Source organism: Rhipicephalus sanguineus, chromosome 5 (genome assembly GCF_013339695.2).
Source record: "Rhipicephalus sanguineus isolate Rsan-2018 chromosome 5, BIME_Rsan_1.4, whole genome shotgun sequence".
Classification (NCBI taxonomy): Eukaryota; Metazoa; Arthropoda; class Arachnida; order Ixodida; family Ixodidae; genus Rhipicephalus; species Rhipicephalus sanguineus.
The window spans coordinates 13,737,353-13,760,282 of record NC_051180.1 but is presented as its reverse complement, the minus strand read 5'-3'; the positions used below and the strand labels follow the sequence as shown (position 1 = coordinate 13,760,282).

Here is a 22,930-nt window from a genome sequence, read left to right as displayed (position 1 = left end):
GCTTTACGATACGTCATTTCATCTTGTACCGTCCAATACGAGTTATCAGTGGTTTGAATCCAGTAAGGACATTCTTTATGAAATACGCATTACTGAAATACGTTACTCACACGAGATATTTCTATCATTAACTTCCCGTAGAAGAGTTCGCAGAGAGAATTCATGGCCCATCCGCCCCCCTCTCTCTCATGCCTCTGATCAATAAATATTGAGATATATTGAATAGACTTGAGTACAAACTTAAGCCTATATAAGGCTGATAGTAATGCTGAACATGAGCAGATAGGACCACAGGTCGGCATTAACAGGTAGAGCTCATTCAGACTCATTAAAGAAATATATTTTGCGCAAAGGGCTCACTCGTACTCAGACTCACCAATATTTTCCTTAACTAGACTCATTCGGACTCAGACTCACTAAAGTTCTCCTTAGCCGGACTCACTCGGACTCAAGCTGACCAAAATAATACTCCCCTGAACTCACTCAGACTCAGACTCACGGCCCGATCTGAGTCTGAGTGAGTCCGAGTGAGTCGACTCATGAGTGAGTTTGCCGACCTATGTGTGCGAGTCCCTACTGCAGAAGCTGAAGCACACTCGTACAACTAGCAATAGTACTAATGAAAGACAGAAAACTATAGCTGTTCCTTATATCCATCGCATTTCCCATAATTTGAAAAAAGTTATATCGAAGTACCACGTCAATGTTGTGTTTTCAGCGCCGTGCAAACTTTCAAAAATTTGCTTTGGGGCGTCGCGCGCAGTGTTCCAAGCGGCATGCCACTCAGTTCACTGCATACGCGGCGAACGTTGTGTACCGCGTTCCTTTGAGCTGCGATAAAGTGTACATAGGGCAAACGGGGAGGTGTTTCAATGAAAGGGCGAGAGAGCATAGTTTGTCAATCAAGAATTACGCTGGTGGCCACCTTTCGGAGCATTGTAAAAGGTGTGGTTGCATTCTGGAGTTTGCGCGCACTGCTTTCCTCAAGCGTTTACATGACAAAACAGAAAGGGAAATCGTACTGCCCGTCCCAACGTGGGAGAAGCCCACTGCGCGCTAGTCGCGTCTCTCAGGACTATATTTAATAAAGTTCCACCATCCCATACCATATCCACAAGTCCGGTGATAAGTGTATCAGTGTACCTTCTATAGAAGGTACACTGATAAACTTATCTAGGAACCTGATAACCTTCTAGGAAGTCCTAGAAGGTTATCTGCAAGCTTCCATTCTTTGACGTAGCTGCTTCGTGCTGTTTTTGTTTCTAGGGTTGAGCGGGTTATTTTTAATACTTCGTTTCCCACTCTTTTCTGGCGCAGATCCTTGTTGTTTAAGAATTGTTAATGACCTGTTGTTGGTTTTCTCATGGTTTTTTGACGCGGCTCTTATGTGTTCAAGTTTTTGGTTTTATGCTGTTGTCAAAATGTTTGTTTTACTTACGCGGCTCTTGGTCAAGTATTTTTTGGAGTTCCGTTCAGCATATGTGCAGAGTCTCTAACCCACAATTTTTTTCCTGAATGGTGGGGTAGTTTGTTTCCACATTGTTAGGCCGGTTCGTTGACGGCCTGTTTAGTCTCGATGGCGCTTGCTTCCTTATGGGTTTCGATGTTAAGGCTTGGTGATTGCGCATGCGTCTTTCTAGGCATATTTTTAATGCAAGTGTTTCATGGTATTCAATCTTGGACGTTTTCTATCGCCTTTGAGCGGTAGGACGCTGATTAGGCGGTGGCGCGTGGCCATGACGTGGTTTTTTGGCGAGGTTCTGGCACTTTTGTTATCGGTTGGATGATTGACAAATGTTACCACCCTTGCTGGTTGCTGGTATAAATTTTTCATGTCTGCTCAATAAACCTCAGTTGAAAGTTGAGCGCCTGTGATGTGTGCCTCTTGTCCCCGTTCCATAGCGCTCGTCTGTTCCGCATCAAGTATGAACCAACTTGCCCAAACACGTCTTGATAGGCCGTGAGTACTGTACGTATCACAAATAGCGGTTGACTATAAAAGGCTGAGTCATTCGAGTACATTTGTAGCGTTTATTGCATTGTTAACAAAGCAGATACCCAAGACTGTAACCACGATAGATGTTGCCCGAACATGACGCCTGTGCAGGATCTTTCCCCGGCGCAGTTAATGGCATGGCTCTGCGGTTGAATACTCAACTGCCACGCAGAATGCCTGGGTTCAATTTCAGCTCGAGCCGTTATCTTTATTCTTTCCGTCCATCCGATTTTTCGCTCACCGACAACGCTCCCGACTCTGGCACCACATTTTTTGCGACACGAGCTCCTTAACGAAGATTTGCAAAGTCTGTTCTCGCTGTTCTTGACTTGATATTATACCCACATTCCAAGGGCCATCGTAAGCGGGTATGCGCGACACGTAACTGAGGGAAAGGATTTCATGACTTACCCGACAGCCATGTGACGTTATTCGTGTCATGACCAGTTAACCGTGCTCGGTATATACGATATGCTCATGTCCTCCTATGCCAATTTTGGTATATGTCAAGTTAAGGAGACGACTACGAGAGCATCCAGACGTAGGCGGCTAGATAGATAGATAGATAGATAGATAGATAGATAGATAGATAGATAGATAGATAGATAGATAGATAGATAGATAGATAGATAGATAGATAGATAGATAGATAGATAGATAGATAGATAGATAGATAGAAATGGCAAAGGTGCCTTTGGTCTGCAAGGAAACGCTTCACATTTAAAAAAGCGCCAGGCCTGCGCGGAAAACGCAGCAGAGTCGCAGCGAAAGCTGGAGAGAGAGAGAGAGAGAAGCAAATTTGAAGTGAAAAAGAGCATTTTTCACAGAGGGATGACTGTCTTGTCGTGCCTGGCGGAGCGGCCTTTCTAGAGACCGTTGTAAACTCTCTTGGGTCGACTACTATACAAGTACTGCTGCAACGTACCCACTATACGCCATAAATAATAATTTTGCGAAGTAAGGAAGTACCGACAATGCCATTATTCATCATTCTGCGGGGAAGAGAGGTACTCGCTACACACCTCTAAGGCAATGTGTGCACTTTGTTGATGCTGTGCCTGATGACGACATAGATAGAGCGAATTTATTAGAAGGCAGAGAGGTCGGCCTGAGCTTGAGCGCTCTAGCCTGCTACTCTGCACAGGGGAAAAGGGGAAGGGGGAAAAAGAGTAATGAAGATGATAATGGGGACAGGAAGAGGTAATGCGTATGTACAATAACCACGTAACACAGTGGTCTTCTTAAAGTCTATTGTCAAGTCCTGTACGCTTGAGAAAATCTATAAATGCCCTTGTAGCAGTCGTTGATGCATTTTCTGGTCGGACAGTGCGGACAATAGATAAGTTTCATTTAGTGTTCACACCGATGCCGGCCAACGTTGAAGCCAGCGTCTTCCGTTGGGACACGTACAGAGGGCAGTCGCACAATATATGGGTGAAAGTTTCATCTACTTGGCAGCGCTCACAGTTCGGGTTGTCCGCACGGCCGATAAGATGCGCGTAGCGTAGAGTGAAGGCGACGCCTATTCGAATCCGGTGCAGCAGACTGACGTGGCGTCGCTTTATTTTAGCCGGGAGTCGAAAGGTCATGTGAGGGTCTGTTTCCCGCAGGCGCCTATGCCGATGGTCTGGGTTAGATCAGTAAGTTGTGAACTCTCGCATAAGCGATCTTAACAAAGAGTTCACGTCACTTCGCGAATACGGAATTTTTACGAGAACGGCGCTGTTATCCGCAGCGGCCGGCTTTTGCTGTAGCATCAGCTAGCACGTTGCTTGCCAAGCCACAGTGTCCAGGCACCCATTGGAAGATGACAGAGTGACCATTCCGTTGCGTGATTTCGAATGCCTGTATGATTTCGGAAGCCAATGATTAATATTGTCCTTTTCTTGAGTGTGTCGAAACCCAGATCGCAGGTTGACGCACAATACGAGCACCAGCGTGCAATCCGTCGCCGCGCAGAAAGAAAGTACAGGAGGACGAGATCACCATCAGACCTGTCTACATCTCGCCAAGCACAGCGACATGTACTCCGACACCTCGATAAGCTCGGCAGGCAACGGTGGAGAACTTTTTGTGGTTCTCTGGATCCCAGGAAACCCCTATCACGAATGTGGCAGGTTGTGCTGATGACGACACTCCAGCAGAAACATACTTTGAGCGACCGGTCGTGGTCGCGCGCGCCCTATCTTGACAGGGACGTGGCCTCCGAGATTAGCTCCAGCAACGCGCAACGGCGCGCTGCTGGAGCTAATCTCCGAGGCCACGAGAGGGATTAACAGACTGATCATGTACCTTCGTACGTGCTGTGTTCCCGCCGTTGTTCGCGTTGAAGCAATAGACGGCACAAAGGTCGCTTCGCTCGCTGCAGCGGCCGTGTTTCCTTACACCAGCGTTTGAGTTAGGCCAGGTCGAATCTCAAAGAAGTTAACTGCTAGCCTTACTTATACTTCGTATAACATTCCAATATGTTGCTGTCGCACAAATTAATTCGCCTACTTGTTGTGGAACTGTGACTTTTTTTTTTCTGATGAATGTTTTAGTCTGGACAAGGGCACACAACGCGTTTGTGTCCCACACGTGGAGTGAAAGCGACCGTCATCACCATCGTCGTCAGTGTCAATCACGTGGCGCGCATGAGCTCGCGGTAGCTAGAGCACGAGTCAGAAGAAGAAGAAACGGCCTGCAAGACGACACCATGATTGCCGACATCCTGGGGACCCTTGTGGTCCTCGCGTACTACGTCGCCATCGCCTACGTAGGCTTACATATGTCGACAATTGAGAGCGACGAGGACGAGCCGGATGACCAGCAGCATGGGTATGCGAGCACGTTCGCTTGACCGTGTTGCCTTGACCTGCGTCAACTGTCTATTGACAATCCCTTGCTCGAATAGAAGTGCATGTTCTTAAGGTACCCGCCATGATAGCTTAGCGGCTGCGCTGTAGCGCTGCTGGGTTCGAGGGCGTGGGTGAATATATCGGCCATGGAGTTACTGTACCTGCTCTTCTTGGAGTGCTCCCGTATAGGGAGCACAGTAACTCTGCCTGGCCACGGCGGCCGCATTCCGATGGGGGCGAAATGTAAGAATGCCTGCGTACTTGGATATTTTGGTGCACCTTAAAAACCCTCAGCGGGTGAAAATAATTCCCAAGTTCTGCACTACGGCGTGCTTCATCATCTTACTGTTGTAATGGCACGTAAAACACCAGAATTTCTTGTTTTCATAATACAGTAGCCTTCACTTATATATATATATATATATATATATATATATATATATATATATATATATATATATATATATATATATATATATATATATATATATATATATATATATATATATATATATATATATATATATATATATATGTCGTCGTCGCGCCTTACACTTCAAATATGAAAATGAAAGGCGGGGAAGGGGTAGGTATGGTCATCCTTAGCGAAAGCCAAGAATGACAATGCAACCGACGTGACGTTATATAACTGTCCATAAGTGACGATCCTGTAAAAGGTCAGCAGGCGTCTAAGCTAACCGTCAATAGCCTGCGGTTTTTGAAACGTGGGACTCTATTGGTGGTTTCGCAGTTTGCATGATTGAAGAGCACAGGGGTGCTATTCTGGACATTGTAAAATTCCGCCATGTTGTCAGATTTCACCATTGGTCAACTCTGATTGTACCGGAGGGCTGGTACGGCCTCTGATTGGATTGAAGTGCCGACATTACGAAATTTCGCAATATGGCGTAATTTGGCAGTGTCCAGAATAGCACCCAGGGTCCGTATTTCGCTCAGCACTCCGTTTCGTTCCCATTCTTTTCTCAGTCGCGCGGCACGACTATCTACGGATTCCGTAGCGTTAACGTTGGCGAGGTGGCACGAGAGTAACGTCTTAGCCAATAACGAGAACAGAAGGAAGTGTCAAGGGAAACGTAAATATAATGGTTCTGGTTTCGCAGGCAAACCGCGGCGGAAGAACCGGAGGAGAAGGAGAACAAGGACAGCATGCTGGGCCTGTTTCTCGCCAACCGGAGTCTGCCTCTCTCGCTGGGCTTTACTTCCATGACCGGTGCGCGCACGCTTGCTTTCTTTTTTTTAAGTTTTTGATATCATTTACAATTGCGAACCTGATAACTTCACTTGTCATTCTTGCATGACAAGTGGATAGTGCACACCGTAAACTTAAGATACCGCAGTTATGTAAACACAGGCAAGATGATGGAGTGATGATATTGTACGAGTATGAGCGGAAGAGGCAAGAGAGACAACTGAAGCTGAGAACGTTAGTGCGCACTCGACCACGTGCATCACTGTTCCCTTGGTTGCACTGACAGATAAAGAGGATATCTAAATAGTTAAAGTGGGTTCATTAATCATTTCTGATAAGAAATCTTTATATTTAGCTATGTTGGCCCAGCGTGGTAGGATATTGCGATAAGTATGGCTGCACATGTGCGATTTCGTGCTGTTGTGGAAAGATCTCTAATCAACGTCACTTGTAAGTTGAGCATCCGTCCTGTCATTTCCTTTCCGTTCCGTTCCTGCTGCTTTCCGCTCATACATTTACAATAAACAAGTACATTATCAAGCACAGGGACCAGTTTTTGTTGTCTACGAGCTTTTAATAAATAATAATAATAATAATTGTTAGGGTCTTACGTCCCATAACCGTGATATGATTATGAGGAATGCCGTAGTGGAGGGCTCCGGAAATTTTGACTACCTGGTGTTCTTTAACGTGCCCCTAAATCTAAACACACGGGCCTCCAAGCAGTTCGCCTCCATCGAAATGCGGCTGCCACGGCCGGGATTCGATCCCGCGACCTTCGGGTCAGCAGTCGAACACCATAACCACTATAGACCACCGTGGCGTGTTTACAATTGTTTAAATGCACGGATTTCTTGAAGCTGAAATTGCGCCGCTAAGAACCCAAGCATGAATGCGGTAACGTCAGCATGGCGAGTGGTGGTTCGCGACCTTAACTGACTGTTGCATGCGTAGCGCTTCAAACGTGTCGACTGGAATGTCCATGCAGTGACAATGGGAGAAATTACACGCTGAGGACGATGCGAAGCTATGGAAAGTACGCGTGAAATTGACAGCTATGGTACGTCGACAGTCCAAACAAGCTAGAAGTCTTGAAAGTTCCAGGTATAGATCGTTGGACAGGAAATACTACTGAGCCAGAACAGCGCACAGAAAGTGTCGCTCATATAGCGTGTATCCTTTACGCGCGTTCTCCTTCCGTGTCCAGCAGCGCCTTGCACTTCATATGTGCTCGCTATGGGGAGTTGAAATGAGACACATATGTCAGATCCCTAAAGCTATGCAGACAAAGTTCATGTATTGAGAAAAAAAGAACTGGTCGTTTAAAAGAGAAACATGAAGGTTATAGGACAAGCACCTAACACATAAATGATCATGATGAACGGCAGTTAAGTGTGTGTCTACAAGTGGTATAGCCAGGAAGTTTAATTGCGAAGAATTTCTTAGCGAACCACAGGCACTTTTAGCGTTTTTATCTATCTATCTATCTATCTATCTATCTATCTATCTATCTAGCCGCCTACGTCTGAATGCTCTCGTGATCGCCTCCTTAACTTGGCGTAGACCGAAATTGACATGGGACGGTAAGAGGACCTGACGAATATGACTGTCTGGTCTTAATATGAATAACATGAAAATCCTGTCGCGTACGTTGTCAAACCCTTTCCTGCAGACACATGTGGCACATACCCGTTCACGCACGGGTCGCGATATGCGGGTATGCACCACACTTGATTGACAGTTTATATCTACCCAGGAACGGCGAGAACAGACATTGGCATTATAAACGTGAGAGTGTTAAGAAAAACCGATATCGGCAGCTTTGACCCGACGAATGCAAAGAATAAGAATCCATGGAGGATGCCAGCAGGAATCGAACCCAAGCATTCTGCGTGGCAGTCAGGTATTCTACCACAGAGCCACGCCAGGTCTTGAGACTGATCTGAAAAAAGACCCTATGCAGGCGTAATGTCGGTGCAACGTCAATTCTGGTTGCAATGCTGGCTATCTAAGTTTATAACAAGGCAATAAGCATTAAATAAACTCTTGTGATACAGGCGTCATGTCAGGTTAATGTCAGTTGTGTCTCCAATGTTGACTCCACTTTTAGAGCAGTCTAATAAACATGACATACGTATTCCTATGATTCAGCAAGCTACATTCATGCGTTGCTCGACCCCAGAGGAATACGCTAACGAATGATATTCGCATCAGCCCACTGTAGCGTGCACTACGTTTCAATGAAACCGACGTCTCTGCTATGGCATGAGTGCTGACGTTACGTCAAACCATAAGTTACTCTTTAAGCGGCAGGGAAGTCGACTTGCCTGGTAAGCAAACGATGTACACACTACTCCACTTACTAAAGCACGTCGATGCAACACGCAACCCTTTGCTCAAAGCAAAAAAAAAAATGCAGCATGGACAGCTGCTCGCTGAATGCTTCGCATGGAACTGATTTCCACAAGGCGTGGGATCTGCTAAATTTTTTTCGGTAAGGGTTTGGGCAAATGCTTAATGGCTACGCTCCCGATGTCAACCGTAGACGGTACGAAATTACGGTCCGGGTAGAAGGCTGTCGAGTTCCTGCTCAACTGATCAGTTGAATTTATAAGTGAAATTTATTTCCTTGACCTTCTCAAGAGTAGGCAATGGCTGCGTCGCCCGAGCAGCAGCTGCGAACATTGATCATAAGGGCGCGGTCGCGAGCGCTGGCGTGCGCTATATTTTTCGACAGACATCGGTAGGCGGCTCGTATGCCCTTGTACGCGCTGTAATCCCACCGCTTACTTCGCGTTGAGACGACAGACAGCACGAAAACCGCTTCGCTCCCTGGAGCGGCTGTATTCCCTTAAACTAGCGTTTCGTAGAGCTACGCGAGATCGGATCCAAAAGAGTTAGCTGCTAGCCGTACTTCGTATAACATTCTAATTTGTTGCTATCGCTTCAGTGCTTCTCCCTTGCGACGAAACTGATTTCTTTTTTAAAGAACTGCATGACCATGCGCAAAAAGAAAAGCACTTCTGGTCTTTCACAGCGACTTGGGTCGGAGCCGGTTACATCAACGGAACCGCTGAAGCTGTGTTCAACGACGGGCTCGTCTGGTGCCAGGCTCCGCTCGGCTACGCGCTCAGCCTCGTCATTGGTGAGTGTTAGCTAAGCCTTCTGAATCACTCCTGCTTTTGCTGGTCGTGGCTGCTTGAGTCAACACGAGTCACTTCCGGCTACACACTAATGGTTTCTACTTCCAGTCACATAATTAAATTCTGGTTTCCACTTTCGGCACATTAACGCACTTCCGGTTTAATTTCCGGTCTCTTAACTCAGTCACGTTTTCTACTTCCGCTCGCTTGAATCACTTGAGGTTTCCACTTCACTTCCGTTTATAACTTCGCTAAGGCACGACTAAACTAAAACAAAAAAAAAAAGAGACGCGACGCGAGCTTCGCGTCTCCTCTTTTGTGTGGCCGTGGCTATAGAGGAAGGTCTCTGAGATGCATGTTCGATCAGAAATGACCGTCGAATGGCGGACTACCATACCTTTTCATACCATAAAGTGGGTGAAAAGGCCTAGGAAGACATGTCGCGTCGCGAGCACCTAACATGTAAAACATCTATATTTAAAGATAGTTATTTATGTGACGAGTCAGGACTCGCCAAAGCGAATAACAGGTACTCATTCCTTCCTTTTTTTTTTTTTTTTTTGCGAGCAGCGTACAGCAGTCCTAACGACTCCTTCACGAAGCACCAATGATTGTCCACCAGACGGCGCGACGTACCGCTTTTGTTTTTACTTTCAAACGCAATTTAAAAATACAAATCCTATTCAAATCGCAAGAATAATGCTAAATTCTTGTTAAAATACTGGGCGTGCAAACACGCACACAAGAGAGAAGTCAAGACAGTACAAACACCGACTAACAACAGTTGTTTTGACTTCTCTCTTGTGTCCGTGTTTGAACGCTCAGTCTTTTAACATGAATACTTACCAGTTAGCTCAGCTCTGTTATTCTATGCTAAATTTTGTCACTATAATTCACGGTATTTCTGTTTACACTGGGATCGAATCGAACGTTCTGGCCGAACGCCAATTCCTTTAATCTCAAGGGAAAATTTACCGGCGTGTGTTCTTTAGGCGTCTTATTGCTGCGTCATGTGGTCAACCGTGCAGGTGGACTGTTCTTCGCGGGCAGAATGCACGCAACCAAGGCATTCACAATGCTGGACCCATTCCAGAAACACTACGGCTGCTGGATTGGAATTTTACTCTGCGTACCAGCGGTCTCTGGCGAGGTATTCTGGACTGCCTCCAACCTGTCAGCATTGGGTGAGAAGCGCTGAGCGTAAGCTGCGCGAGAAAATCGACATTACTCTCCTATAGAGAACAACTCTCCGTTCAATTATTGTACGTAGAGATTAGTACACTTTATTCAGTAGGACACTAATAAAACCACGATATGATTATGAGGCACACCGTATATGTGGATGGCTCCGGAAGTTTTGACCAGCTAGGGTTCTTTAACGTGCACCTAAATCTAAGTACACAGGCCTCTAACATTATCGCCTCCATCGAAAATGCGACTGCCGCGGCCTGGATCGAACGCGCGACCTTCGGGTCAGCAGCAGAACTGTACTTGTCGCGGGACTTTCATAGCGCGGCTGCTTCATGCTAGTAAGACATCGTACACTTTTCTTTTTGGTCATGCTGGTGTGAGTATTTTCTTGTAAAACACATAGCTGAGGCAGATTTTCTTATCCGAGTATTTCGTGCCAGTGTATGAAAATTTTGCAACTAAAGACCGAAGTTCTTCTTCCGTTGGAGAAGCTTGGACCAATGTAAGATTACGCGTGCGCTAATTGAGCAGTGTATACCTGCAGTGTGTTGGGCGCATTTTTATGTGCGCTTGAAGAGGATTCTATTCTTTTAAGCTTCAGCAGCGTAATAACATTTAAGATTGTTAAAAACATTTCCAGTCCACCGCGTTCTATTCTGTATAGGGGTAGTCAGCACAAACTTAAGGAGTTATAGTGTATTTTACTTTCCAATTGAGAACATTTTCGTTCGCTGATACAGATAGAGGAAAAGCCAAATGTGTTGTGAAAGAGTTCGGACCGCATACTGGTGTATAGCAATAAGTGAACTGGCTTCACTAACAGTAAAGCCAACTTGACTGTCATGTCTTCATAGTTCGCGCTATAGCTGTGCCGTTCAAATTGATTCGCTCTTGAATCTGTAATGATTCACGTGCACGCAAACAAAGCTAGTTGCGTCCTTGCCATTATTTCAGGCGAGACCTTGTACGCCGTTACGCACCTTAACATCACCCTGATCATAGTTGTGTCCACCTGCGTGATCCTCTTGTACACCTCGAAGGGCGGTCTCGCCTCTGTGCTGTACACGGACGTCTTTCAGCTGTGCAGCACCGTCATGGGCCTGGTGAGCGACTGGATTGAATGTGGCGAGCAACGTAACCGTCGTACTTCAACAGTGTGGCCTTGCATTGTCATCAAAGCGCAGGCACTGACAAATTATCTTGCCTTGCATGCTCAGAACATGGATCCATATTAGCCCAGAAACTCACAACGTGCCTATATTAGCCACAGAGAGGCACCTGACAACACTGGCGTAGCAAGGAAGGGGGGGGGGGTTCAACTCTCCCCCTCGCCGAAAATCTTCAATTTTGCCTCTGTATATATACAAGCACACATACGAGCTTACATAAAGTATATATGGTTGAACCCTCCCACCCCGCACCGGGAAAATTTTCTGACGACGTCCCTGCCTGGCAACATGATTTATTGAAATCTAATGTTTTCTGCGTGCTGCGTTTGAGTCTATCTTAATATACTGACGCATAGCTGGCGTTTCTATTGTAAACAAGGGATCCGGAACGTCATTTTGTTTTGACTGCGGTCAGTGACTTACTTATTCATTTCTAATAATATTAACAGACCAATATTTGATCGTACCATCGACTACATCTATATGACGTGCTGGTGTCAATATGACGAGTCGTACAGCCTGTGCATTCAATGCCTGCGAAGCTGTGTAGTTGCTTCGTCGCGAACGCTTTGATGCATCGAATGACATTTTATACTCTTTCCTTTAATTCTAAGATGTTTAGTGGTTTTGGTCGCGGATGAGTACTAAACGATTCTTCTGGCACTTTCTTTTCTCAGTGGTGCTGTGTGCCCTTCATCGCGAGGTATGGTGCTGAAGCGAAGATCAGCGAAGCGCAGAAAGACTGGGTTGGCGTGATCGGAAACAACGATCTGAGTCGGATCATCGATCAGCTCTTAATGGCCATCTTCGGCGGTATACCCTGGCAGGTTTGTCGTGCCTTGTGTGACCCTTCTGTTCTGTGACGCCGTGCTTTGTCGCCATGTTACTCACATATTGCTTTTAAGCGAACCTTTCTCTGCGAACCTCCCCGGGTTTTCCTGCTGCTTCCTTGCCGAATAGGCCCGTGGAAGATCTCTGACTGATCGAGAAACCGGTCAGGGATCTCTTGCAGCAGTGAAAGGTAGAGAGGCCGGGTACCCGAAACAGATGGCGCATTAAAACTGACTTGCCTCTTGGACCTTGATCAGGACGGTCGCGCTGAAAATGCAGTACAGTATTCGCAAAAATGACACTAAAGTGAAACAATGAACCTGTTGAGATTGAAAACTTTTACTCTGAAAGCTCTAATGTCGTTAATTTGGCCATAATAGCTTTAATAATAGAGGAGTAAATCAAGGTCAAAGTCTCAGTGTTAAATTTCGCCGAAAGCTCCGCGCGTGACGTCAAATATTTCGAAGTGCATTTTCCATATTTTGGCGACATTGGCCCAACAAAATTTCCTGAAACTTAGTATGTTAAGTCTCTTGCCCCCTCAGAGGACAATGTACTTCATTTTTACCGATTAGAAACGACGTAGATTCTATTAGATGCCGTCAAAATCTGTGACGTCATGGCGATTGCTGCGGGAACTTCAAGGTGGCGTTGCCATCCGCATTTTCTTTCTGCACGTTTCCTCGCTTATCAAGCGTCTTCTCGCGGTAAGCGTAGTGATTTTGGTATTGCGAAAGAGTAATTTATACTAATACGAGAGAAATCAGTTTTCTCTTTAGTTTCCCTTTAACAAACCTTTACAGAGCAATAGAAAGGGGGATAAAAGAAGCGCTGCGCCGAGAAAGAATGACTTCGATATGCTGCGAAACGAAGCCTCGTTGTATGTAGATTCCAGCAGGGGATCAGCTGCCACTTTCAAATGCGAACATCATTTCTTTTGCCAGCACCATGGGTTTCGTACGGATGGGAACTTATCCTTCGGTGAGACGTCATCCACTACGTGTTGTTTTCGCCGCGTTTGTAGCTGAGCTTGGAACGCGCGTCATGACGGGGAGGCGTAATAGTATATATTGCGTAAAACGTGCGCAGAGTGTGTGCGAATCTGTTACCAATGCATCACCCAAACGCTGCTCGCACTGACAGCGATAACTGATGGCAGTAAATTTTTGTCGTAATTTTTTCTGTGAAAAGTCGGTCGGAGTGTGCGCAAAAATGATTTTCCAGCTCTTAGCGAGTTCGTGGCCGCGAAATCGAGTGATCTGCATTATATTTCGCGTCATACACTCGAAATGTTCACTCGAATAGCAGAGGTGCATTTCGATGAATGTGCGAATGTGCTCCTGGTGGCGTAGGTCTACTTTCAGCGGGTGCTGAGCGCCGACTCCGCCTTCACCGCGAAAATGCTCTCGTTCTTGTCCGCCGTGGGATGCGTGTTCCTGTCCCTTCCACCGGTCATCGTCGGTGCCAGTGGGAAAAGCGCCAGTAAGTGTTCGGCAGTTTTGTCTTTGGAGCGTAGCACTGATGGGAATGTGTGGCGCATGCAAAACCGCTCTAAATAAAACTCTTTTTCCCGAGGGAAACAACAGTTTGCCATGTTTGCTAAGCAGAAGAAGTCGCGATCAAACCTAGGCACAGGCGAAAAGGAGAGCAGAGGTGAAAGCTTGTGCTCTCCTCAATTTAATGTCGGGCATGAAGCGGGATCGCATTCCTACACAACGTGTTCGATATCAAAATCAATCAATCAATCAATCAATCAATCAATCAATCAATCAATCAATCAATCAATCAATCAATCAATCAATCAATCAATCAATCAATCAATCAATCAATAAATCAATCAATCAATCTGAATACCTTTGGGCTGTGTCTCAACAAGGGTAACTGAACGTATATCGCTACTGCTGGCAGACTTCACGGCGGCTGGCTACCCGGGTCCGTACAACCTGGAAATGGCTCACCGAAAAGACATCATGCCGTACGCCATCCGCTACCTGACGCCGGGCGTGATCTCGATCCTGGGCCAACTGGCCATCACGGCGGCTGTCATGTCGTCCGTCGACTCGTCCATGCTCAGTGCTTCGTCCCTCATCACGCGCAACGTCTACCAGCTTATGTTTAGGCCTATGGTGCGTACACAAGATCGCTGTAACACAACTCAGTGCATGTTACTTATGAAACGCTTCGTTTTGTTCAGAATGCTACAAAGAATATGCAGTACAGTACCACACGCTGCTAACTATTGGTCTCGAATATCCAGCTGAACAAGTAAAATCTTCTGTGATTTTCGCTAGATAGCTGGGCTATCTGTAAAAATCGCGCACCTTGGGATCTTCTCCGGGTGAACAGTCGGGCACCATTTTGTGAAGGACATATTGCCGGCGCCATTGGCTTGACTTAGGAGCATGCGCTGCTAAAGCTGGAGCACTTTTCAGGCATTTACACGTGATAACAACCTTTGATTGTAAAAAGTAAAAGGACACCGACTAACACAACAGTGAAAAAACAACAACAAAACGTTTCGAAAAATTTGGGCCATCAGATTGATTGGGATAACGCCATGATAATAGCAAAAAACATGGTTGATCCCTCTGTCATAGGAATCGGTATAACACGAAAGTAAAACGTGTCTTCACAGACGTAGTTGAGCGTTTGTTGTGGATTGTTTCGCCCCGAGGGCGAAGGAATGAATGCTATAGTAACAAGTTGTAATGTCACGTGAAGAACGGCAAGCAGCTCGAAGCTTGCAACGCGCTGCTCAAGCAGAAAGGACGCACGGAACGAACATACACAGGATGAGCGCGAACAACTGTCACAGCTCGACAGTTAAAGCGCGCTGGTCAAATACAGAGGAGGACGCACGAAACGAACGCACAATAAGTATACACAGGATGAGCGCGAACTGTCACAGTTGTAACTTGTTTGTTTCTGAGCAGCGCGCTCCTTTCGCAAAAGCGGCCGCTGCAGAGAGCGGAGTGACCTTCGTACTCTCTGTAACTTCAGCGCCAACTTGCGGTGACAGCGCACGACGTACAAGATAAGCGCGCGCGCAGGAGCGACCACGCCCTGTAGAGGCGCACGCTCATCTCGACGCGTGGGGCGAGCGCGCCGTTCTATGCTACCTAAAGGTAGCATATACAGTAACCCTACGCCGTTCTAAAGTCACTGGAACGGGAAAAGTACCGCGACCGTCCTGCCCGCCGCCATATTTGGTCCAGCGCGGCCGAAGCTGCGGCGGCGTGGTGTTGATTTCACGTGGAGTAACGCATGGTTTACGCATTGCGTGCGCTTTTGCAGCCCCGAATGAAGCATACTGTTGTTCTTTAACTGATTAGGAAAGAAATGGCGGCAGTTTTTACTTGCCTACACGCGCACGCACGCGTACTAACGCGATAATGAAATGAGAACTGCGCCGTTTCGAAACGGCCTCTGCTGGCCGTTTCGTTAATGGGATGTATACAAAATTTGGTATGGCATAACATGACTTTAAGGAGAATATAAACTACAGCTGGTAACGTGAAAATAATGGCATGTACGGCATGATTTTCATTCCATGCTCATGGTGCGCTCGCGGCCGCTTCGCTAGCTTGATACACACGAAAACTGATATGGTGTGACAAGTGTGTACGACGAATATAAGTTACTGGTCATAACGTGCAAATCATGGCAGGCATAAAATGTGAAACATGATTTACATGACATGGTCTCGGGGCGCTCGCATTCGTTTAATGAAATGCATATATACCATAATTGATATAACGAGATATTTCTGTATAACGAACGTTAGTGACAGGTGGTAACATGAAAATCATGACTTGCATGTCATGTACAGCATCACTTGCTTGCCGCGCTCATGGTGCGCTCGCAGCCGGTTCTGTAGCTTGATATACACCAAAATTGGTATAGCGCGAGGTGACTGTATGACGAACATGAATGACAGGTGGTAACGTGAAAATCATCATATGCATGACATGTACGGCATTGTTTACACTACACTGTCTTTGTGCGCTTCCGGCCGTTTTGTTAACTGGATGTATACCCAGTTTGGTATGGCATGACATGGGTGCGTGACAAACATAAATCACAGGCCATGCATTGTACATACCAGGTTCTACATGCATGCATGCATGACAAACATGCGATATATAATGAACTAGGTGTCATGGCATGAGTTACTTTATCTGCCTCAATGACTAACAAAGCGATATATGCAGCTATTTGCAGGCTGCTTCGCATTAGCTTGACTCCCACAATGCGTGGGATCTGCCGAATTGACACAAAAGGCAAAATTATACAGTCATGTCACGCGCTACCAATCTTGGTGCATATCAAGCCAGCGAACCGGCCGCGGGTGCACCATGAGCATGGCATGTAAATCATGCCTTACATGACATGCGTGCCATTATTTTCATGGTAAACACTGTTATTTATGTTCGTCATACAGTCACGTCACGCAATACCAATCTGTAGCAGTCAGTTTTCATGGCGCACTGATCGTTATATGGGAGTCCAAAGGCGTCAACTTTACGCCAAACATAGTTAAGACATAGAAAGACATTAAGACATAGAAACCCAGTTAAGAGCTGCCCGGCAATGTTAGTGTGCATGAATCTTCTGCGGCAACCACGCGAAACAAGCTGCACCATGCAGAGGCGACGCAAACATTCCCCGAAACAACATTTGCAAATTCTCAATGAAACGCTTGCCTCACAAAGGCGGGTATCAGTCGTGGGAACAAATTTTTCGCGCTGTATTCTGCGCTGTCACACAGCCCGTCGCTTGGCATCGTTTTTCCCGCTGGGAATAGCAAAGAGAGCTTTGCCCGTTTCCCGCCGGTTGCTGCACCCAAAAGCGCAGCACCCAGGCCTTCTTCGATGCCTCGACAGGCTTGCGATGAAGTGTCAAAACGATACGGAATGTCGTAATGTTCCTGCTCGCTTTTCTGAGGCTATAAAAGCAATTAAAAGCAATCGCCCTTCAAAGCGCCGTGCGTCGGAGGCCGGGAGACACTAGTGAGGCGAGCGAGCTGGACCATTTATGTGGCGAAGCCGCCGAAAGGGGGCGGCGGCGAAGAGAAAAGGAACGCGGTACTTTTCCCGTTCCAGTGACTTTACGCCGTTCGAGCCCTTTGCGCCATCTCGCCAGTGATAACGAAAACACGCTGATGTACAGCGATCTCTGAGTACAGCCACCAGCAAATGGTGTATATAAATAGCACGCCGTTAGTATGTCGAAGAACGTGCCGTCTGTGGTGGAGTCGTTTCGCGCTGCGCGCTGGGGATCGAGGGGTCGTAAGTTCGACTCCCGGTAACGGAATTTTTTCTTTGCCATATGTTAGTCTTTATATTTTAGAACGTCATATCCGTGACGGAAATGCGTCAGTGGAGCCGTGGTGGACCCCGGCATAAAACACTTTCGTGTTAAAAAGAATCTGACTTCAAGACACCACTTAGAATACCTTCTCATGCAAGCGTGATGCTACACTAAAGAGGAATGACGGAACCCTTCCTCACATATACACCCGCTGCTTACGTCATAGTTTAAACATCGTGCCAAACGTCCTCGATTTCATTGTGAACAGGGGAGCAGAAACGTCTCTGTCTTTTTTCGTATTATTTTGTAGTCGGTGCCTTCCTTTTACATTTTATCGGGGTGCCTCACCAACAGACGGGCTTCCGTCAAAACCTCGACATCGATAGCAATCTTTCTCTCGATGTAATACAAAAGGTATATTGGCGAATGCGCGAAGCAGATAACTGCAGGGTCATTGCAGGAACGGTATGAGAGGAACGTTCTGCCATTTGGAAATTGTGGCCATGCAGGCAACCGAGGAAGAGCTGTGCGCTGCGCTTCGATGCACCCTGTGGGTGGTCGGCCTGTTGTCGATGGCCATGGCCCTGAACGTGCAGTCGGTGTTTGCGCTGTGGGTTCTCTCCTCGGACCTTGTCTACGTGTTGCTGTTCCCACAGTTCATCGTGCTATTTTTCATGCCCAGCAAGATCAACGCGTACGGTGCCGTCGCAGGTAGGCTTTTTTTTCTGTCTCACTCTTAACAACCCTCTGTTGAAGGGTGTAAGTCTCGGTATATCACACATCGTTTGTTACCACACAGAACATTTATGAAACATACAAGTGGCCAAGAGTGCTATGAAAATACTTGACTTTTAAGATACTTCAGTGGTCGGAAAATATATTTATCAAATATGCCTTCCGTACAGTAAGTATTAACTGCTCAGACATTTATACATAACGCAATTTCACAGGGGAAAAAAGGCAAACAAAACATTTTGGCAAAATTTCTGGAGGTGTACATGGCAGAAAACTTGCAGTAATATAATTAAGATTCAAACACCTTACACATTTGCTTAATATGTGAACCAAGGTTGGTATTAAAACGAGAAACGATACGGTCAGAATAAAATGTCAGACTAAGGTCATTCAGACGATATTTTGCGTTATTCGGAAGGTGCCCACGTGACCAAAAAAAATTTTACCTCTGAAATATCCTAGCAATTGACTGTTTTCAGTGCAAGAAATCGGCACGATTTTTTTTTCTCGAATGGTCGCCAAAATGGCTGGGATATTTGGCGTATAATGACCCTCTGTTAACGTATTCCCTGCCTTTTCTTCCTCCAGTACTTTTCCGCAGCTTAAATTGCTGAAGCAAATCTTTCTGCATTTCATTAAAGTATTTTTTTTCTCTCTCTCTTTGCATCACTTTTGTTACGCGCACCTGTTGCGTCATGTAGCTGTTCTTGTGAGCGGTACAATAACTGTTACCATCATTAGTACAACTTCAATTAACGTGTTTGGTCAATCGGTCAGTGGACGGAGCGGTAACCTGTGGCGACGTATTTGCATGCATCTCACGCGAAGAGAGTACATTTGGATAGATATGTTTCCTCACGGACGCAATCCTCCCTTGTGCGTAGACGTGGCCGAATTAATTGTGCTCTTTTATTAGCTTAATGGCTGGCGACTATACATAATCATTACAAAGTAGTGGGATTTACCCAATTTCTGTGGCACATACCCGTTTATGATAATTTTTTGGTTCGTCGGACAAAGAACGATTTGCTAAACAGCTTCGCTCTTAATACCTTTGTAGTTGACGGAACTACCTTCTGTGGCCCTGGGGTGTATCTTGTTACCGTTGTTCTGTTCGAATTTTATTATTTGAATTTATTTACCCTAAAGAGGAGCGCTGCGGCATGTGCCACGCAAAAGCTAGAGAGAACAGATAGGGATTCGCAAGTAATAAAATTAGGGGCCGCATTCTCGGTCGATCATGTTTTGTGAATATACACATATTAGTGCGCCTTTTATAGCTAAGGCCAGCTAAGAGGATGTGACGAAATGAATCACACATCTGCCATTGACGTCATTTTCACGTCGCTACTGTACTGATCAGAAGTGCCATTGGCGTAGGGGGGGGGGGGGGTTCGACCTCCCCCGTCGCCAGTTAATATTTAAATTTTGCATCTGTATATTTACACGAACACAGACACGCACACGGACATGCATAAATGGTGGTTGACCCTTCGAAAAAAAATTTCTGGCTACGCTCCTGAGAAATGCATAGAAGCCATTTCTTGTACCTAGTGCAACAACGAGAACTCGCGCCGGATTTTAGGGCTCGAAAAAGTGAAAGTTGCCTCCCAAATGCCGTCTATCCAAAAATCGGACTCCGCTTTATTCATTTTTTTTTTCCTGGCTCGCAGGCTTCGCGATAGGCCTGATCACGCGGGCCCTGTGTGGCGAGCCGCAAATCGGCATTCCCGTCATGTTGAGGCTGCCCCTGTACGACGAACAGCGCGGTCAGCAGTTTCCTTTCCGGACCTTGTGCATGCTGCTGAGCCTGGCCTGCGTGCTCGGCGGCTCGGCGTTCGCCGCGTACCTGTTTCGGTCGGGCCGCCTGGAAGCGCAGCAAGACGTGTGGGGCTGCTTTCAGGAGCCGTCAAACGTCGCCGCTCAGACGGCCCGCAGCGGCTTCTCGACGAACGCGCCTTCCAACGTCGCTGCCGGCCACAGCCTGAGCGCAGCAGCGTCTGCACAAGCCGCCGGCACCAGGCCACACGGCGGCGGGCAAGAAGTCACCGACAGGGAAAGCACCGGAGAGCAGCGGAGAGAACACGCCGATCGGTCTTCGGGATTGTCGCGCGCGGCCTCCGACGACAAGGAGAAATCAACCTCTCAAGCGGCCCACACGTCGCACAGGCATCAACGCAAGCTTTCCGGTGCCCTTGCGGAGCAGGATTTCATTCTGGAAGGGCCGAGAAACAGACGCATTCAGTCTTCGGACCCGGAATCGAAGCCCTCCGGTTCACACGGTGTCGAGTCATCGAAAGTTGTCAGGCGCAAGGAGTTGGGTGCTTCGGAGGCCGAGCCAAAGGGAGCCAGGATGCCAGTCCGCAGGCAAAGCGTTCAGGGCGAGCACCGAGCCAGAATGCAAGGCCGGAGGCAAAGCGTGGTGGGCGACGAGGACAGGGTCCTTACGGCGAACGATAAACAGTCCGCGGCCGTTGGCGCTGCACCGATGAAGAGCGAGCGTCCTTTAGCACACCACGACGCTGGCTCATCGGGAAGCAAGCGACACAGTGACAGGGACTTGAAGGAGAGCGGTCATAGCGCCAAGTCGACGACGACCCCTTCCGGAAAGAACAAAGAGAGAAAGGACGGCACCACCCCGTCGAAGAGTGCCAGAGCGAAGAAACATAAGTAGAACCGTAAAAAAAAAAACAAAAAACATACTTTTTTTTCAGGCGCTTATTTGGTATTTCGTGACAAAAATTTGAATTACGTTATGCTTAATGAAGAGAGCACGTTATGACCTTGTTCTTGCGGTCGAACGTGTAGCGAAAGTTTCGCAACCTTCGGCATTTTTTTTAGCGCATAACTTTCGAAGTCTTATAGACAAGAACTGTAGCGCGCTGGCCTCTTGTTTACGCTGAACTTTATTGCTTTCGCGTTTAATTGTTTAGAAAGACGTGTCGTGCACTCTACCGACAATGTCGTAAGGCTCTGCTTCGTTGGCATAGTATGTGCGTCGAAATCAACGGGCACCCTGGCCAGCGCCGCGCTCGCGCCGACAACGCTGAACGCAGCGGAAGTAAACAGCATGCGGACTTTATTATCGGGGCACTTTTTTTTTTCTTATAGAAATGCGACTGTCTTTCCCATTACTAAACGCGTTGATTGACTACAATTGACGACAGAAGGTGAGGATTACGCTGCCAATTCACGATTCACAAGAGGCAATGACGAAAACTCTGTGCTATGTTTCACATGTGTTTTCATAAGGCTGCATCAGCGTGTACACATTGAAGCACACGCCACTTTGTAAATGGTTTCTCGTGATGATCGGCGCGTACGGTCGTTTTGACACTTGTACGTCGCTTTCACATTATGCCACGGGTATGACGATGTTGGGTTTTTAAAAATATGGGCGTATCACGACAGTAGTCGTTTCACCTTGATCACCGTACTTGTTCGCATATTACCAGCGCTCAATAGCATTAGCCAATGTTGGCTGATGTTCAGCAATGATGGTAAATGTAGCCATAGTGTTGTGGCTAAACGATTAAAAATCACGCCATATCCACGAAGTGAATGATGAGTGGGCGAAGCTCCGGAGGTAATCTGGTAAACCGCCAATCCCCGTAAATTTTGCCCACTCGATCATCATGCAAAGACCTGACACACAAACGCGGGGGTCCTCATATATGACGTTAAGCTCAGGGGAACGTTTATTGTCGGCGTTGCCGTTTTTCCTTTCGAGGGCGAGAGCGCCTTCACGATTGTTTTCATCCATGGCAGAAAAAGAATGTGTGGTCTGCAACACGCTTATACTTCATGGTCATCAGCGTCATCGTTATCACGTGTAGTGGGTACATTCCACTATACTGGAACGCGCTTATTCATGTTCATCAGTCGTCGTCGTCATGGAACGCGCTTAGACTTCATGGTCATCAGCGTCATCGTCATCGTTATCACGTGTAGTGGGTACATTCCACTATACTGGAACGCGCTTATTCTTCATGGTCATCAGTGGTCATCGTCATCTTTATCACATGGAGTGGATACATCCCACTATGCGTGGCTACATACTACATACTACAAAGGAGGGACAGGCCCACACCCTGAGGAGCTTCGCCCCTAAAAAATCTGGCTGTAGAGTTTGAAATTATGGCCAGCGACGGCTAGATGATGGTAAATATTGGCTAGTACTAATGTTGGTTATCCGCTGTTTATCTGCAGTGTAGTTTCACAGTGTAGTTTCGTGGCTGGCGCCCACCTTGGGTGATTCGCCAAGAATAATCTGTAGCCAGAGCACAGAAATAGCAAAAAAAAAAATCGAATTTTGGTGACTTATGAGCTTAAACGACATTGAGAACTGAACCTTGGATTGGTTGACTGAAAATAGCGTTAGAGCTCGTTTCGCAGAAATTTCGGTGTCGGCTTCGGTGTCGGCGGTTGAGCAAAAAAAAGTCAGTTTCGCCGCAAGGGCGAAGCAATGAATGCGATAGCAAGAAATTGAAATGTCACACGAAGAACCA

General features: G+C 46.8%; 1 protein-coding gene across 1 annotated transcript; it reads left to right on the top strand.

Moving 5' to 3' along the window:
- Nucleotides 1–5,941: 5,941 nt before the first annotated feature.
- LOC119393141 (high-affinity choline transporter 1) lies at nt 5,942–21,096 on the top strand. The gene is made up of 9 exons (XM_037659959.2): nt 5,942–6,064; nt 9,081–9,188; nt 10,215–10,370; nt 11,332–11,480; nt 12,224–12,373; nt 13,730–13,859; nt 14,286–14,503; nt 18,197–18,398; nt 20,096–21,096. The coding sequence occupies exons 1-9, from the start codon at nt 6,001–6,003 to the stop codon at nt 21,094–21,096; spliced, it is 2,178 nt and encodes a 725-aa protein (XP_037515887.2). The 5' UTR covers nt 5,942–6,000.
- Nucleotides 21,097–22,930: the final 1,834 nt, after the last annotated feature.